General features: G+C 37.0%; 1 protein-coding gene across 2 annotated transcripts in view; it reads right to left on the bottom strand.

The window, feature by feature from the left end:
- The window catches only part of prim2 (DNA primase subunit 2), a 66,129-nt gene that overhangs the window by 22,485 nt on the left and 23,539 nt on the right, over positions 1 to 20,105 (bottom strand). For both annotated transcript variants that reach the window (XM_081350694.1, XM_081350693.1), the window contains exons 8-10: positions 12,701 to 12,768; positions 10,808 to 10,880; positions 9,836 to 10,021 (exon numbers count right to left, since the gene is read on the bottom strand). In XM_081350694.1, coding sequence (XP_081206820.1) covers positions 9,836 to 10,021; positions 10,808 to 10,880; positions 12,701 to 12,768 — 327 coding nt within the window. The remainder of the gene's footprint in view (positions 1 to 9,835; positions 10,022 to 10,807; positions 10,881 to 12,700; positions 12,769 to 20,105) is intronic.

Genomic DNA, 20,105 nt, shown 5'->3' with positions numbered 1-20,105 from the left:
TAAATTTACAAATGATTGCACCCACTCTTACGTGAAAAATAAGGTGGATAGAAAAAAAACTGTCGCATTGACATGCAGATGTTTTTGTCGGTCAGTATCGTTGCATTAACAGCTGTTTATTCGAATTAAAATATTTATCGCACTGAACATTTGTCTTGGTGTGAATTTTTTTGAGAATGGTTACCAGGGCTGTACTTTGTGATCTATGGGGTATTCTGGGTGTTTTTAGTGTATTTCTGTGTGGTTTCTAAGGTATTCTGGGTGGTTGCTAGGTGGCTGCTCAGTGGCCCAAGTTCCTAAGATTATTCTGGTCTCTAGATACATATGTTAGGGTCCAGTTTTTAATGTGATTTCATAGTGGGTGGGGTTGACAAAATGTCCTGCCATGGCTGGTTAGGACAGAAACTCAGATTTACATGCAAAAATCTTTAATCTCGTAGCTTTACTGCATTGAACCTGGTTATGATACATTTAAGGGTGTTGTTTTTATTTTAATGCTCCCCTGTTAAGGATGATTAAAGAACTGTCCCTCATTATATTTATTTATTTATTTAAGTACCCTAATTGAAATATTCATTCCCTCACTAATTAGCTAGTTTCAAGTAGGTTTGTTTGTATTTTATTCAACAAACTTCAAAAAGAAAGGACAAAAGTGAGAAACTTAAGATTTAAAACTGGCTTTTGTTTTTCTCCAGAGATCTTCCGTCTTCTGATTATAGACTTTAATCAATAACAAAAAGCTTTTGCTTTCTGAAGAATCCAGCCATGAGTTGCTTTAAGGATGCGTAACATTTAAAATAATTACATAGCAGGTCATTTCGATTCTCTCTAAAGTACGTCTAGTCATTTTTAGTCTTTACACAGCGCTGAATCATTTAACATTCACATGGGGTGAATAATCTGCTTTAAAAGAGCATTAGCATGCAAAATATTCCACAAAAAGACAAAGGTAATTACAATACGTTTGAGCATTTTGCCAGTAACCTTTAATGCGCATGAATCACTGTTTGGCTTATTCACCCATGCTGAGGGGGCTTAAAGGATGGATGCTGGGAGCGGGGCATCTCGCACCTCCCTATTTCTATTTAATTGAACCATGATGCCTTTTTATTATTATTATCCACCAGTGGCCTCAGCACCAGAAAGTCCAGCTTGTGGATTTGCACCACATGGGAACAATATCAAACCCGCAGATTGGCTCTTGTGGGTCATTTCTATCCTGCAAACATTTGATTGTATTGTTTTTGAGTTAAACCGGTTTATTGTAATCGTAAAACACAAAAAAACACTGTGGCTGGAAGTATCATTTAGTCTCAGTCTCAGATTGTGGTTTGCATCGAGGTGTTTTGTCAAGGAGCAACCCTCAACATTGCGAGTAAATCACTAAATTGGCAAACGGCAATCTCATTGGCTGGCGATCATCCCCGTTTTGATTTCAGCGAATCAGTTCCAGCGAACGCTGACAACGTGATATTCATGAACCCAGCAGCTCATCAATCCTTAGTGCATTGTATGTATATTGTTATTATTAGTAGTAAAATCAGTAGTAGTACTATTATCTTTATTTCCCTATAGCGGCTAATGAACCGGAAGTCTTGCACATTCACAGAAAATAGCTTGCTTCCGCATTTAAAAATTAAGGTGGATAGGGAGGAGTGTATGACTATGACTATTTTTCCAGCTGACAGTGAATAGCAGAGAAAGAATCCAGAATCCAGCTCTCTTTTCTATGTACTCTTGAATTTGGTGTTGATTAATAAACACCACAGCAAATACAAAAATCTGCACAGCTGTTTGAAAACATGTAAATACAGTTTAACTTAACCATGACAAGTAGCTGTCAGAAACAAAGCTGTGCAGTGCTTTGTGTTTCAGGGTATTTCTGCTCTTCTATAAGCGATGCCTAATGTTAGAGAGTGAATTGCATTCAGATTTTCAACCAAATTTTCATACTGAACATCTGTGTTGGTGTGAATAGACCTTAAATATGACAAATATAGTTTATATAATTATAAGCCAGTAAAGCCACATGTATGTGTCCAGACTCTTGGCTGAACAGTAGAATATCTTGTGCTCAAGATGTGTCCCTCGGCATTGGAGAATGGATGTGTGTGAGCAAGTCTAATGAGCGTCACCCTGGTGCACCTCACATTGTGCTCACTCAATCAAAATGAATGTTAACAGCAACCATTTAGTGAGAGAGGAGCATGGAAGGCCATATCTGCCTGCCCTTAGCTGGCCTTGGCCCTCTGCATGAATGAGACACCAAACAAAGTCCATGCCACTGATATGTAGCAGGTGCTATAAGGCTTCCTCGCTCCAAGCAGCAATCAGATAGATCAGCCACGGTGTAAACAGTAATTTATTCATCCAAAAATCAATGACTCGTGAAAATATTTTGTGTGTAAACCATTTTGGTGCTGCATGCAGAATGCTGTCAGGTGAATACGCAGTTGCTTGTACTATAATTATAATCATAATTATTTATCATGATTACTATTGCTTTACTGTCAACTGAAGTGCAACATACTGCACATTATTAACCCTGGACCAAAGGAGATAAAAAAAAAAAAATCATCAGGCAAAAAAAAAAAAAAAAAAGGATTTTATCAAACCACCAGAGTTCTTTTTTACTCATCAGGGGGTGCATAAAAGCTGAACTGGACATACAGCTACCGTTAACAAGAAGTGTATCTAAATGGCAGCATCCCTTCACGCATGCTAAAGCAGAAAGGACCAGAAAGCTGTGAAAGGCAAAACAACATTGAACAAACTGCTTCATAAAGAAAAGCATAGATTAGTCTATCTGCGACCACCCACTACCAAAACAAAACAAGTGGTCCAGACTGAGATGTTGCCACGGTTGTTTATTTGCTAGTGAAAGTGGAATGCTAATGGGAGCTTTGTGCAGTCTGATATCCTTGACACCTCGCATACATCACTCATAGAGCTGTGACCTGCATCCCACAGACTCCGGCATCCGCTGGTTTGTAAGGAAGGCTGCGTTCCTTGTGAGTGGGTGGACTGAGTTCCACCTGAGAGGGCAGACTGAGGGGGACGCAGCCGCCCTGGAAATGGGGCACACTTTTGCGAGTGGCGGTGCGTGACCACCAGAGAATGTGTTTGTCTAGATCTTTTTTTTCTTTCTTTTTTTTTTTAATTCACCTCCTGATTTCTTCCAGAGGAATGGTTGGCGGCTAAGAGAAAGAATATTTGTAAATGGACACCCTCTGACTGCTTTTGAGTCTGTGAAAGTGGCTTAGCAGTATTAAAAGTAAAAGCACCTCTTTGAACTCGAGCATGTTTGGTGCTGGGAGTGTAGCATGGCAAAATGTCCTGTGCTTCATCTTTAGGCAGAGGCAGCACACTGTGAAAGGTTCTTTCTTACACAAGGACTGTTTCCAAAAAGATTAACAATTTGCACCATTACAGTAATAAAAAAATGTGTCTAAATAAATAAAAATAAAGCACTACAAATCAATTTAAAATTATCAATTTATTCCTGTGATGGCAAAGCTGAATTTTCAGCATCATTACTCCAGTCTTCAGTGTCACATGATCCTTCAGAAATCATTCTAATATGCGGATTTGGTGCTCAAGACACATTTTTATTATCAATGTTGAAAATGGTTGTGCTTCTTAATATTTTAGTGGAAAATGTGTTTTTTTTTTTTCAGGATTCTTGGAAGGTTCAAAATAACATTTATTAGTAACATTTAACAATTCATTTGAAAATATAAAATGAAAGAAATGCAAATGTCTAATGCATCCTTGCTGAAATAAAAGTTCTAAAAAAAATAAATAAAAATAAAAATCTACTGATCCCAAACTTTTGAACTAATGTAAATGGATGCTGGATCCTATCACAGCAACTCGGGCCACAGGCAGGGAAACATCCTGGACGGATAGCCAGTCCATCGCAGGGTTAAACTACTTTGGCATTCCCATCCAAATTTACTCATCCATTTCTATGCTCACTATATCTGTACTTGAATTTTGCTTAAGGGAACATGTTAAGAGCAAGGACAAAAACAAAGAACAAGGAACAGAGGATATGAATATTAGATTTCCCTGCTTGACTGAGCACAGAAATTTCAGATGGTCTTGTGCCACAGCACTTTTAATATAACAAAATTGGCCTGGATTTTGATTTTCTGAAGGCCAGCCATTGCTAACCATTCTTGTCCTGTGAGTCCTATTTTAAGCTACTGCTGTGGAGACAAGTGTGGAAGCGAAGCAGCAAGAACTGGGATAGCGCTTGAATACACAGCTACAGGGCATTATATCAAAAGAAAATGTAATTGCTTTGCATGGGGGCACTGGTCTTTACATGAAGGGTGGCATGTGTCCACTAACTTCATCTACATACTGGAATGGGATCAAAAAAAGGGTGTGTAAAGGTCAGTAAAAATGAATAAAAAAAAATCTAATGAATTTAGACGGAGCATATGAAATACAGTGGGTATATACAGTGGGTATATACAGCAGTCGGGTTCTAGAAGCAAAAATCCCATTCATATTCTCCATAGGGGAATTTATTTTTAACAATACCAAAGATAAACCTGCCATTAGCTCTGATGTTGTTATTCAATATCATTTGCTTTTGTTGAAGCCATCAGTCAACATTATTTCTACTTTTTATTAAAATAATTGTTTAACAGCGGAATTCCTTGTGTATACGCTATAATTAAGGGCCAAGCACTGAAAGTGCTCTGGAAGTCTATTGGCAGCCCATAGAATCGTTTGTTATGAAAGTTCGAAAGTTATGAAGTTTGGCACACTGATAGTGGACAGTCTGAAATGTCACCATAGCAAATTTAGAGTCTCTAACTCAATCCCTCAAGTGCCACCAACTGTCCAAAGTAACACTCATGTTTATGCTAATAACTTTTGAACTGTAAGGGCTAGAAACAAAATTCCTTAGCTCACGATGATTCGTGCATTTTCTGTCATGAAAATCTTTCCGCCATTTTCCCCTAGGCCGTTGCTCCGATTTTTACGAAAATTGAATCAGATCTTCCTCAGATCATTCGTCAGATTCGTCAAACCGTGCTCAAATACCGCGCAAACTAATTTTACATCGTGCTTTCAAAAACAGACGTAAGGCTGTATCTCCGCAACACTTTATCGTATTCAGACCAAACTTCGTACATGTCATCACAATGCTCACCTAGTGGTACATTACATTTTTAAAATGCTTATAACTCTGGTTGTGGTTGACTTATTTTCACAAGTCTCATCTCCTTAGGTTTCTGAATCCTTGCCAAGTCCAACGATACCAAACATGCTAGGTTTCGCTATATGGTTTGTGTAGTGTTGTGATTTAGCGCTTACAAAACATTTGCCAATAGCAAAGTTGAGGCATGATGCCAAAATGACTATTCAGGCTTTATCTCTGCAATGCTTTATCTCAGGCTTTATCTCTGCAATGACACATACACCAAACTTGTCAAAAAGTTTGATTTCTAACATTATTCTCTCAACGTACATTTGCATCGATAGTCTAGTGTTATAATTGATTTGCGTTTGGTGCACTGTGGAGTGGGTAAAACGGTTTTTAATGGCTGGCTAACATCTACCCTTGACTCGCGCTAGCCTAGCATCGGCTAACTATCCAAATATAAGGACTGGATAATTTTTTTTTTAAAATGTCTCCACTGATGAATAACAACCAGGCTGACTTAAAAATGAGGCCCGATGTCAAAAATCCCGAACCACCCCTTTAAAATTTCTTTAATTGCTCCTTGCTGCAGTTGGTCTGACACTCCCAGCCATGTTGGCATGTCTTACTGTCGTCTTGCGCTTGGCCCCGATAATTGCTGCTTTCAACTATAATTTGTGTATTGTTTCTACATCTAAAAATTTACATTTTAAACGAATAATTACATATTTCTCCATCATTTTTTATTTGATCAAGTCATTTGCAGTTCATTTTGCATCATGGGATTGTAGTTATTCATTTCATTAAAGATGTTAAGTACACAGTCCAGAAGCAAAGAATATTTGAAAATCAGACATGTTGTGATCCGCCTTGTAGCTGGCTGGTTTGGTTCATGGCTTATAAAGCTTTAACCAGTGCCGTTTCCTCCAAGGAGGCAAGGGAGGCAGTGCCTTCTCAAAACATTTTATAAGAATATAATCCATAGTACAAAATATAACAAATATTATGAAATATGCCCCTGAAAAATGTATAAATCCTTCGTTTTTAACAGTGCCACAAAAATAAATCCTTCGTTTGTCCAACAGTGCCACAAAGCAGTTAAAGTTACAGCGGGAGGCAGGGTGTCTATTGCCTTCCCTGAGTTTTAACAGACCCCATCCATAGGTTTGATAGAATGGGGCTGAATTCACAATCAAATTCTCATAGCTGAGAAATAATGGGGAAAAGTCAAGTGAGAGGAGGCAATGCCTCCACTGGACTAGGATTAGGCTATTGCCATTTTCACACAAGAAATACCACCCCTTGATTTCATGCGCGTTCCTCATCTACAAATCAACCTAATTGAACAAATAATGGTATTAATGGAAAGACTAACTAAAATTTACTTAAATATCTTACCAACTTAAATATCACCAGTTGTCGTCACATCACATTCACATTTGAAATGACTTGAAAACATGTCAACCAAGTGAGGATTTTGGCACCTCTCATTTCAGAACATTTCATTTCCCCTGTACACCACTGGCTTTAACAAAGAATTGTTTAAAATCTCTATGGGAAAATTATTTCCAGAACCAAGGCTGCTGAAAAAGTGGATGGGAACTGTTGCACTCAATTACATCTTGCCAATAGAGTTAACATTTGAAGAAACTTATTTCAGTTATTTTCTTAAGTTTTCCTTTGGTATGAACACTCGAAAAGATTCAACATTTTCAATAAACGTCAAAATTCAACATGACTGGTTGAAAAAAAAAAATTACTATTTAAGAATTTCGCTCTAAAATACGAAAGTCCAGCTATATGTGGTTTTATTGTTTGTGGTTATTTGTGGACTTTTCGTTGCAGAGGTGTTTGGTAATACATTTCCCATTTTGTCTGTCCTTCTTGATCTTCTTTCACTGCTTTTCAAAGTAAACTTCAACATCTCTTATTTCCTCCATTCTACCTTTCTATTGAAAATTACCTAAATTTTCTCTCGTTTTGCTACACGATGTCACAGAATATTGCCCACCATTCATCTGTGACCAATTGAATGCAGAAATGGACAGATCCATTGTGTGGCTTTATCGTTTTAGATTACTTCAGAAGCTGATATTCACCTCAATTGCAAAAGAATCAAAAACGATCATGTTGTTCCAAGTACTGTATTGTTCAACAGACAAGCTGGGCTAAACTTCACCCACTGTGTATCTACCAATGAATAATGCATTTATCAGAACACGGCAAAAACCGTTTCAGGGTATTTGTTAGCACTCATTGTAGTGGTAAAATTTAATCATGTTGCCTTAGTCCAAACATTTACTGAATATTAAGTGCTAATATTAAAGTATAGATGATGTATAGCATAATCTGTAAAACTGAACTACATTCAGAACAAAAATCAAAGGAAGGAAAAATGAAGGAAAACCTTTAGGCACAAATTCTCAATGGTAAGCATTTCATCAGCTCGATAACAGGAACAGTAAGATATTCCTTGTTCTCAGATGAGAATAAATAAGAAACCAGATGAACCATAATATTAAAATGTTCACAAACAATCAAAGCAAATTTACAGACCTTTTAAGACCTGCACAAATAAACTGAACACCTTTTGTCCATACAGAACAAGGACCAATGAAGACCAAGTTGGTCCAAAGCAGTTTTTTGTAATTTTCCCTAAATATCGCCCTTAGGTTTCCCATAAACTTAAGAGTGTTGCAGAAAATAACCCTTAAGTGTTACTTGGTTTCTTTAGGTTAGGAAAAACTACATAAACCCTTCTATTTTTATAGGTTTAAAAATAAACCTATGTCTATTTTTCACTCAAGTAATCTCTTATGAAGCCCCTTAACTGTCATTTTCCTAAGAATACCATAAGGCTTAAAAAACTTCACCTTAAGTGTTACGTGGAGTGAACAGGTTTAATCCAAGTCTTCTAACAAGACACATTTGGCCGCTTTATATGACAGATATGCCAGGGACCGGAATCGGATGTTTTTCTGCATGAACGCCCCAGACTGGTGACCGGACGGAGTCTCCCTGTTTTGTTGCCAGAGGCAGAGGTGTAAAGTCCAGGTTCAGAAAGCAAAAGTCCTCCTCAGTATTTTGTTCCAATCACCTGGATTTGCTAATTAGCACAGTTTTTCAGCCAGGAGATAGAACTAATTAGTGAAATCAGCTGGCTGAGTTCATGGGTGGAATAAACATGTGGCAGGACTTTTACTTTCTGACCCCTGGACTTTACACCTCTGGCCAGAGGTGCAGGGCTGCAGGCAATAACGTCAGCAGCGCATTCTCGCTCTTTTCTCTCTGACTGCGAAATAACACACACTTTTCTCATTTGCTCTGGTTAAATAGTTCTTGTATTGCGCACAATTTTACTAATTCTCACAGGTTTCGCGCTCACACAAAAAGCATGCGCACCACTGATCTATATAAGCGGTGCATACCCACATTAGACTGCCTCTTAAACAAATCGCAAGTGCCAAAATGAGTGGATTACTACGCTTAAACGGTCAAATACACACAAAATTATGTCAAAATGACCGTCTTGGTGAGTATTCAGTTAAACACAGTCAGTTCTGGAACGTAGATAGTTCAGAAAGGTAACGCATGTTGTGTAAGAGTATTTTGAATCCGTGCATATTATAAACTCTTAAAGTGAAGATAAAGTAAAGATAAATACAATAGAACAAAGACACAAATAACATAAACAGTGCTTTATTTTTTTTCAGGTACGTTTAACAGTATTCAGGTACAGAAATTGAATAATGTATATTAACACAGCAGTCTTCACTGTATACATTAAATATAATTAATCTTTGTTAAAGTTACAAAAAGAATTTTCTCTTTGTATTTTGTTGTATGATTAACATTAATGACAGACAGCAGCAGGAATATTAGGCTACTGTCACTTTAAGACAAAATGCACAGATCCAATATAATGACACACATCTGTTTTCTTTCTCAATTGTTTACATTCACGTAAGCCATAAGCGAATGTTTATGAGGATACTCACCAAGACAGGCATTTTGACATACTTGTGCATGTATGTGTCCGTTCAAGCACAATAGATATGGAAGAGAACGGAATTCTGTGTTCTGACTGTGCTGCTCTATGCATGCCCACAGAAAACAGCACTCAAGTTCCAAATTGAGTTTTGGAACTTGAGTTCCGGTACTGAGTGAGCTCTCATGAGACTAATGCTTGCATCAAAACCTTGCCCGAAAGGGCAGCCATTCTCAGGTAAGGACATGAAATTCATTTGTTTCTCCTTGATTGAGCATCAGTTGGGAATAAGCATTCATTTTCAGAGCACAGGGAGGAGGGAAACATCGGTTTAAGATTGGGAGTGTAATTTTCTTGTTTAATGTACCATGCGCAAAAAATACGATCTGGCATGTTCCTCTAGAATTGTAATTAAAGACACGACGGAAGGGTGGCAAATTATCTCCAGCATCAGAATAGGGGAGCTGAATAACTTGGCCTTCTAATATCTTCTCTCGTTCATTTGAGTGACCCTCTTAAGAGTTATTGAGGGATGAAGAAGAGAATGATATCAGCAGAATCAAAAGTGCAATACCGAAGAATTGCAACAAACAAAAAAATATTCAACTAAAGTAACTGTCAGGGGACGAAAGCCTGTGGAAAACCAGGACAATGTGAAGAAGTACGAGCTGAAGTTGAAGAGTTACCTTGTCTGCATCGACTTTCCCTTTGACAAACTCTGACCTCCAGAACTGCAAGGCCTGTTCTAGAGTAAGACCAATGCCCTTGAGGAAGAGGCCGTACTGCATGCGCCCACCATGCCGCAGGTGGTGGTTTTCTCTCAGTGCCTTGTGGAGATGCCTCATACACAGAGGAAAGGACTTGCCCGAGAGCTGGTGGAAGTGAAGAAAAGAAGAGTGGTAATTGCAAATGGCTCGTTTTATAAATTAGCCAATTTTAATGTGCAGACAGCAATCAATCACCTAAAATACAACAAACACAGAGATCACAGGTCCACTGTGAACACAAAACGACCATGACACAATCACAGTCAATCAAAAGAAATCGTAAATGTACTATTATGTGTCACAAATGATTAGGACAAAAACTCACATTTACATGGAATAGCTTTATCGAACCTGGTTAGGATGTGGTAAAATACTGATATGAGTATTCAAAACAGAGGCACTGATTAAAAACGCCTTTGATTTAATGCAAAGGCTTTGATTACAAAAGATTTCAATGCATCCGATAATGTTCACGTAAAAGCAAAAAATGAAGGACAAAATTTGCATGTGCTGATGAGCCACTTAATTGGAACAGCAACTGGCCCTGAGATGACATCAACAATACAGAAACACACACACACACAGAGCAGATCTTTCCACAGACAGCTCTCTTCCTTAGAAACATCTGTGCACATGCACTCCAACCACTAAAGTAGGACATGCTCAATGTCCTAGTAACTTGAGAATTCCGAAAAAGGAAAACTTTAACTTGAGCACAAGTCTCAAGTGCCAAATATAAAGCAAACAGTGGTACAGGCTACTGAGACCAAATACATTTTATGCATCACAATTTTGCTAAATATTGCTTTGCTTACATATACATGCATATATACAGATAGATAAATACATTTAGAGAAATAATGCAACTTTGTCAATAACTTAAGTACTTACTGAATCAATCTGCTCCAGAGAAATTTTCCCAATGTTCTTCTGAATGCTATAGTCCTGACCCACATAGGCATGGCTACAACAAAGAACAAGGAAACAAATGATGAGAGCCAATCACAGTGGAAATCACAAGGTCAGATTAGAAAACTACACGCACATTATTCAAATGGATTCCTGTTTTCTGGTGAAGGAGCATAAAACACTGCACTGCACTGCAAAAGACATACTGTACCTTGAAACAATACAGATTCTGCAAGATGCAGACCTGACGCCTGCTGAACAATGATATAAAATTGATGAATCTAATGCCGGGGACACATGTAACGACTTGCTGAAACATTCTAAGACTGAACAGAACACACTTACAGACTTTTTTCAATGACTTGAACAGATTTTAAACCGATTGAACGCAACTGTATCTGACTCGATGTGTTTGGGCATGATCAGTCGTAAGTATCAAATTACATTCATAATCGGCCTTACAGTGGTTAAGAGAGTCCCTGGCTTAAGTTGGAGGCAACTTTGTTAAAGGAACATATGAATCAAATTTCATATAATTTGATGCATTTTTTTTAGACGCCCTCATCTCACTTTCATAATACAGGAGAAAAATTACTAGACATTTGTATTCCCAACACATTTAAGATCCTCTATTTAAAACCAAATGTAGTGTTGACAAAATTGCAACAATATTTCACAGTATTACTGTTTTACTGTATTTGGACGACATAAAGGCAGCTTTGGTAAGCGAGAGACTTAAAAAAAAAAATCTTACCACCAATCTTAACACCACTTATGAACAGTAGTATTTATCTTAATACTGGGGACAAAAATAGTTATAAGTTAGTTAAAAGTTTGTTTCTGATGTACAGCAGATCTAAAAGAAAATAGCATCATAGACCAGCTTAAATAAGTTCAGTGATGGTTCATTTTTGTTGTAAAAAGTTATTTAGTTCATATATATATATATATACACAGTGATGAATATACACTGGAGAAAACAGTGATGTCATCCAGCTCAGTTCAGTTCTCATATAATGGTGTCAATGCAGGCAGATCAATAATATTGTTGAATATTAAGTGTCCCCATCTAAGCAAGCCAAAAGCGAAAGGGGACAGTGGCAAGGAACCAAAAACTGGTCCTACCAAACAATGCCTCATCCACTGAGGCTGTGTGTGATGGTACGAATAATTAAGCATTTCCAGGTCCTGCTCTTTGCACATTCCTTCACTGTTCAGCTCCATGCCAGCCCTTCACACCCTCTTATCTGGCCTGCCCAGTGCTGACAAAAAGTAAAAGAGTCAACTAGCCAATCCTCCGCAGCCACAACTGTCGCCTCTAAAGACACATCCAATTAAATGCTCTCATTCAGAGTCCATCAAAAAGCAAATGAATTGACTGCTGGGAATGCTGCCATTGTTTCCTTTCATGCGAGCAAGTGGAGGGACACGTTTGCCCGTGCAGGCGACGTGGCCAATGACGGAGAGGCCCAGTATTTATCTACATTGGTATCCCCGCTTGGCTGCAGCCAAAATGCAAGCCCAGGTTCACTTGAGGAAAACACTTGGTGCATCATAATGGGGCTGTACCAAGACCATTAATGAAATAGACTGAATAGAAACGAGCAAGAGATAAAGAAAATCAGTTGGAGTCACTTTGGGTGCCGGCTGGCCTTGAGTGGGCCGTTTGATCTGTCCTCAGTAGGCCAAGGAAATTGAAAAACAACTGTGTGAATGTTTTCAATGAAATTATTTTTCAAAGAAACAAAAAAGGAAAGCCCCATGTGGATGTGTGCAAAGTTACTGCCTTAAATTGTAGCAGCTGTATTAATCACAATGCCATAAAGAATATAGTTTTATGTAAGAAGTGATTCATTTTCTAATGACGTCAATTACCTGAGGTGGCTCAAAAGAGGCTGGAGTCGTTCATCAGATTGTACCGCTGGCAAGGACCGTGCAGTCATCTACAAGAAAAAATATATAATTAAAAATAAATTAAGGGTCAGAGTTTAAAGTAATTTTACAGCAATGCAGTAAAGTAAATAAAAAAAAGTCAATAACTGGAGCATGAACTATGAATTTATCCAAACAGCATAACACATAATATTCCTAGGGTAATTAAAAGTACCCAATGGCCAGAAAGACTTTTAGATGCCCAAAAGATACAAAATAATAATAATTACTTCCAAACCAAATGAACACAAAAGAAAAAAGTGAAAAAGTCTTAAGTTGTTGAAATTGTGTCAAAACAAATCTCAGGTTTTTTTTTTTTTTTCAGTAAATAATGTTTTTAAAACTGTCTACCACAAGATCATAAATCAACTTCGCCGCTAAAGTGGCAGGATATCGGTTAACTGAAGCAAAACGGAGACAATGATGAAGAGACGTGGAGGTCTGAGGATGATCAAGCTATCGAGACTGCAGTGAAACTGCAGCGTAGGCAGCAAATGTTCCAGTCCAATGACCACAGACACACAACCTTTAAAACTAAATCATCCACCATCCAACTCCACAACACTGTTTCATTAAAACAAATGTATCAAATGACGACATTCATGGATTTAGGCTAGAGGAATAAAAAGGATGAAAGTTCAGCAGTGTAGAAAAAAAAGAAGACGGAAAAAAAAGCTCAAAAAAAGAGTGCCAAGACTTGTGCCAGGGTTTTCAGAACGGTCATGTGGGTAATCCTTCTCAAGTAGGCCAATAAAAGTAGCTTGACCATTTTTAATTATGGTTTTTTTTTTTTTTTTTTTTTTTTTTTGAGTGTTACTGGTAATGCAAAACCACAATTTTTCCATTTACTTGGTTTAACACGACTGAGTTGCCCTTGAGCAAGGCGCCTAACTCCCAATTGCTCCGAGTGTGTGTCCACGGTTTGCAGTGTGTGTGTTCACTACTCGATACTAACTTACTTGCTCTAACTTGGATGGGTTAAATGCAGAGGACAAACTCCGAGTATGGGCTGTCATCCTTGGCCTTCACGTCACTTCACTTTTCATTCTCTCAGTGTAATGCCTAATTGCCTAATAGAGTAGTGTTTATAAGCCATGCTTTGTTCCCAGAGGTTACCAGGGAAACAGCTCTACTTCTGCAGTTCCATAAGTGCCACCTACTGTCAGAGAGTGGATTTACATTTTCATTCAACTTGTCTGCCATTTTTGTTCAGACCAATGTGAAAATCAGACCAAATATTTTTAGTAAATTCTAAACAGTATATGAAATTCTACAAATCTCAACATTTCGGATAAAATGGTAGCCTATGTACAATTGTTTATGGAGCAGATAAAATGCCTATCATTTTAAGTGATTCTATTTATTTAAAAAAATTAAAAATTAAATGTGAGGTTTATCATTTTAAAAACTTTTTTTTGTCAAAGCTTTAAGAGCATGTAGTACCCTAACATGTTGCTGCAAGTCTACCATCCAATAAATTTGTTTGTTTAAAATTCGTCCATTGTTGTTAATGTTATTTTAATGTTTATGCAAACAAAAAATCCATAGTGCTGCTAATTGTATTTATTGTTGTTTGTTGATTTGCGACATAAAACTTGGTGAAATGATTTCAGTGAGTGTATCAGTACTTTTTGAACATTTCCAGCACATTTTAACAATACCATGATATTGATATCCGTGATCATTTTAGTCAATATAATGGTGATATGAAATGTTCATAACGTTTTATCTCTAGTGGGGACACTGCAAATGTTGGCAGGACCAGTAAAAAAAAAATCCTTATCAGTAATGGGTGACTTAATATTATTCCAAAAGCCAGAATTTGACAAATATCAGCCAGGAAAGTACTCCGTTATTTATTTATTTATTTTTTGCCTTTTCTGGGCAATTCTGACACTTCTGAAAATCAAATCGACTGAACATACAAACTCTATAAAACAATCATTTTGTGCTTTTGTATTATCAAGTAAAATCCAAACCACATATCATTGGAGATAAAAGCTCAGTGCAAACTCTTTGTCAGATGGGAAGCAGCTTTCAATTTCATGCTCATTTAATGAGACACTCCCAGTAATGTCTCATCTCTGTCCTCCATGGCCATGAGAAGCCATTACAGAAACACACATCGGCCACGACAGCTCACTAACGGCAGAGAGAACGAGGCACAGTCATTACGCCACAACAGCCATGTTGGTGATCCAGATAATTGGCAGGAAATAGAAGTCAGAAGCAGGAAAGTGGCGTAGAGGGCCGCCGTGCTGAGGGTCAGTGTACAGCGCTGCAGAGAGCCAATAGAGAGATGAGAAACATGGTGGCGGTGGCCCTGAGCCAGATCCCTTCTGTCCATTCCTGAGCATGACAATCACTTTCAGTTGAGCTTGTCAGGTATATAAGACGCTGATAGAACGCTAGATTGGAGCCTGATGTGATTTTCACAAGGTCATACCCATCACTTTACTACTGCAATGAAAAGCAATGCCATGCGCAAAGAGAGCCAAGCATATTAAAACTTTTACTTACTGCTAATATACATGCAGTGTGCAACCAATACTGTATCCTAAAGTTCATATAAACTATACATCTTCTCTTTAAATCGTATTCCTGAACATATGGCACTGTGGAATACACTGCAGTAGTTTATCGTAATTACTATCAAGATCGTGAAACAAAAATTGTAATACCAACCACAGCAAAATCAAATATGGTACTGAACTCATTCCTGTATATAAAGTCAAATATTTATTTAAATATTAACAAATGCAAGTAACACTGGCGTGTATCCTTTAAGAAGTTCCCCATTAAATGCTATAGCATTCATTTGTTACAGTAATTATTAAGGTAGACAATCAGCAATAAAGAACAAAAACATAAGAAAAATTAATTAACAGGTCTGTTAGCAAGTCTTAAAAGCAGGCTGTTCAGTTGTATTCACAATGTAAGGTTTGAACAGATATGATATTTTGAACTGTTTTTGTCCACCCAGTTTACTTTCACATAAGACTGTTTACATTAATATTTCACCAAAGGTACATTTGACCATTCACACACACAGCTGCATTAGAGAAAGAAAGACCACATACACATGAGTGTTTGAAAGATTGAAAGCCACCTGTAAGTCAATGATATGCATGACCAATAGTAGGGCTGCTTGATTACGGCACGATTACTTTGATTAAATCTGAGATCATGACTATTTAACACAATTACCCATCCACTTTATTAAACTCGGTCACTTAACTTTTTTTTTTTTTTACATTCTTTTTGACAGTGGACTGGAAGAAATTCTGATAATTTACTAAATACTTTTCCACACAGAATATGTACACAAAATGTGTAAATGAATAAATATGAAATTTAGCTTTATTTTATTATGGGAAAAAACTATAATAGATATGCAAGACAATTCCATATACACAATTACATGAATAATGAGGACATAATGAACGGAGATGACTAACATGTGGTTTATGAATATTCTCGGGACTAAAAGGAAACAGACTAAACATCTTTCTGTCTGGATTAAACACGCCATTTGTTATGGTGTTGCTATACTGGATAAAGATATTATTCTATGACAAAAGAAAAAAAAAGTGCAGACATTCCTCCACAGAGAGATAATTGTAGCATCTCCATCTTCTTCGAATGGAATTCTTAATAACCATTACAAGGAAATCAGGACATCATCTCAAAGAAAAAAATTCATGTCAGTCCTAAAATGAGAACCTAAATTGTTAATTTTCTGTTACTTGAGTCTAGCAATTCAGAAACACAATGTGTACAAATTAAACACTGTGGAAAGTATGGTGAGACTTCCTTTTTAACAGATTACCATGTTGGTTGCTTGAGACACATTACTAGGGAACAGATGTCGCAAAATATGCTTGCTGAGACAAATAAGGGACAACTGGAAAGACAACTCCCCCATCAGGTCAAACCAAGCAATACAAGGACATCCTTACAACAAACTCCAGCTGAGAAAATACAGTACAGTGTGTCATTTCATACAGGAACAGCATATCTGTAACTTTCCATTTATGTTTGGATACAACATCACCATCTGACAGGCTGCTGAAAAAACGTATCAAACATGCCAACTTGAAGCTTTAAGCTTGATATGCAATTTTAATTTTAATTTACTTGAGATGGTGTCACTTCAGTATAGAAGCTGGTTTCCACTATGGAATAAAAAAAAATTAAAAAGGTAATTGCGACTTTTTCACAGAATTGTGTGATATAAACTAGCAATCACGAGTTATAAAGTTGCATTATATAAAGTCACAATTGAATTCTGACTTTTTTTTCTCAGAATTGCACTTTTCTGAGTCTGGCACACAATTGCAGATTATAAAGTCAGAATGGTGAGATATAAACTTGCAATTCTGAGAAAAGAAGTACGGAAGCCCTAAGAGGCCATGGATTATATTTTCTTGTTTTCTCGTGATCTCGAGATAACAAAAGTGGTTTTCTTGTTATCACGACTTAAAATAAAAACAAAACCTAACTAACCGCAACTTTATCAAATGAACATCAATATTAGTTTAACAACGAACTAGCATTAGAATGAACTAATATGATTAAATATCAGCAAAAACTAATTATATCGAAATCGGTAAAGCATCTCAAATAAGTATTGTTAAATCAAAATTGGTATCACAACCGCAAAATGAATTGACTTTCACGAATAAAAATATAGAGTTATTTAAACAAGCCTCCTCTCTGAACATGTTGTACTGACACATGAGCTGGCAAAGGAAAATGTGAAATTGTCCAGACAGGAAAAGCTAATGAACGGACTGGTCCAGATGGTGATTCAACTGTGATGAAACATACAAGACATAATTGAGAGGCATGCTATGCAGGGACTTTATCTCCTGGATCGCACTTGTGCACACTGTTAGAGGCTACGCAAAGTGGCGAGAAGACGATACGGTTAATTGGCATCATTGAGTTCCTACGAAGGCTTGTTGGGCTCTCTGAGGAGTGGCTAGTAACTGGATTTTGCTTGTTAGCAAAAGCGCCAACAGCTTCTCTATGTGTAAGGAGTCTGGAGATCTATAGTGGAGGGAAGGTACAGTCACTGCACAGCATCATGAGCTCATGAGGCCAATTTAACAAGATTAGCAGCGTGTACATCGCATACTGATATACTGAGCAAGTTTTGTCGATGTAAAGATTACTGATGGGATTGTCCCAGGCTTAAACATACTGAATAAGTGGACAAATGAAAGAGGGGAGAGATGTGTATTGCAACAAAACCTACAGCAACAGGTTTTATTTTACCATGCAAAAAAATGCTTAGAAAAAAAAAGCTCACAAGAAAAAGCATACTCTGATCAACAAAATCAGTTATTAATATATTGTTGGCGCAAACCAGGTAACATTGGCAGAATAATAGTATCCTCAGTATCAGTAGCGATTATTTTTTTCTTAAATATATGGATCAATATGGACAAATGTGGTGTTAGAGGAGAAAAACGAAATGAGGAACATACCAAAGAAGGAACATATGCAAACAAGAAGAGTCGTAGCACTAGAAGCGAAGGTAGGAGAGTAAGAATCGGTGTCTGTCAATGAGCGAGATGGGCAGTCTGTGTGCTCTGTAGTAAAGTACTTGGCCTATGCAAAACATACAATGTCAAAAAAGCATGTCAATTCGATGCGTTTGTTTAATACACTTCCATTTTAAATCGATAAAAATAACAGCATCGGCGCACGTGCGGCTGGAATGCGGCCAACTCGTCCGCGCTAGCGGATTCTGTGCGAGGGATTGCGACGTGACAGAATGCTTGATATCATCAGAGATAGTAATTACAATGCGCTCAATGTTGTTTTTAAAAAGAGTTGAGTAACATTTGCTTAAGGCATCGTTTTTGTCCTATAACATTCTGTTATTGTTTGGTGAGTATTATGATGATAAAGAGTCATACAGCGTTAAATAGCTAATTAAAGTACGGTTTGTGTATGTTCATTGCGAATTAACTGATTACTGAATTCTTTAGTTTATATTTGGTGGAATACATTGTTCTCATTTTCTGTGACCTAATGTATATCAGGTGAGTTTATTGAACAAGACAGTTTCATATTCACTTTGATATGAAGTCACACTTCCACCGTCATTTAAACACACTGTGAAACAAAAACGAATTTCTTGTTGTGTTTGTTGATTTTGCAGAGTGTGACAAAAATAAAATACTGTATGTGCCACTAGAAAACACTGCCTCTTCTGTCTAATAATAAAATTATTATTATCTGCTAATATCATAACATTAAATCTGATTAGTTTGCATTGGTGACGTCATATGTAAATGATATGGGGAGACTTGCACTTGGACCAGTGGGAAAAAAAGGTTGAGAACCACTGCATTAGAGGAACTCTGTCTGTCTTACGTGTTGTTTTTGTTTTTCAACAAACCATATTACTGTAGATGCACCTTCAGATTTGAGTTTTTTTTTTTTACAGAGAATCTTTACATCCCTAATATATATACACAACTTGCATTTGATTTTGTTCTCATATTAAACTCTGGGTTTAAAGGGGAGAAATTGGACGACTGCCATTTCATACAATTTTATAAGCAGCTTACAAAAATACATTACTGAGAGTAGAAACTCAGAGCAAACCTTATGAAAGAATCACATGGTTCATCACATGAGAGAATGGCTTAATTTTCATGTCCTAAACGTCTTTATGTGGCACAGCTGAAAGAGTCAAAGACCTTGGAGAAGACAAACCTCTTAAAACCCATAAACCTGCAACAATAACATTTATGTGAACGGGCAGGCTACTCTGTGCAAGCTGCTTAAATCCTGAACAACCACGCTATGAGCTTTAAATGTTTGGAATCGATGATAAAATATTGAGCAGACCTTTCCGCATGTTCCTGAAGATGGATCAGTGTAAAGCCATAAATCAAAAAGCCCACTGTTGCTTTCATAAATCTCCAGATAGGCCAAATTGAGTGTTGGATTAGCATAGTCTGGAGCGAGGCTGCAAAAGTCCTCTCCCCTTTGTTGGTGGAGACATCCGCATCTTGATAAGCAATCAGCAATACCCAAGCTGACAAGATTAACTAGAACCACTGAGGGGAACCTGATCAGCAAAGATACAGAGATGAAGGATGCATGTCTAACACGAGGCAGCTTATATAATATAATATAATATAATATAATATAATATAATATAATATAATATAATATAATATAATATAATATAATATAATATAATATAATATAATATAATATAATATAATATAATATATCTTAAAAAAATTAAGCATTGTTACTTAAATGTAACTTATATTGAAATATAATGCTGTAGCTGTCTAGTACTTTAAAATGCATTTGAGAA

The sequence above is a fragment of the Scardinius erythrophthalmus genome, assembly GCF_964197995.2.
Source record: "Scardinius erythrophthalmus genome assembly, chromosome: 21".
Taxonomy (NCBI): Eukaryota; Metazoa; Chordata; class Actinopteri; order Cypriniformes; family Leuciscidae; genus Scardinius; species Scardinius erythrophthalmus.
Note: the sequence above shows the minus strand (reverse complement) of the source record. Positions and strands in the feature narration are given on the sequence as shown.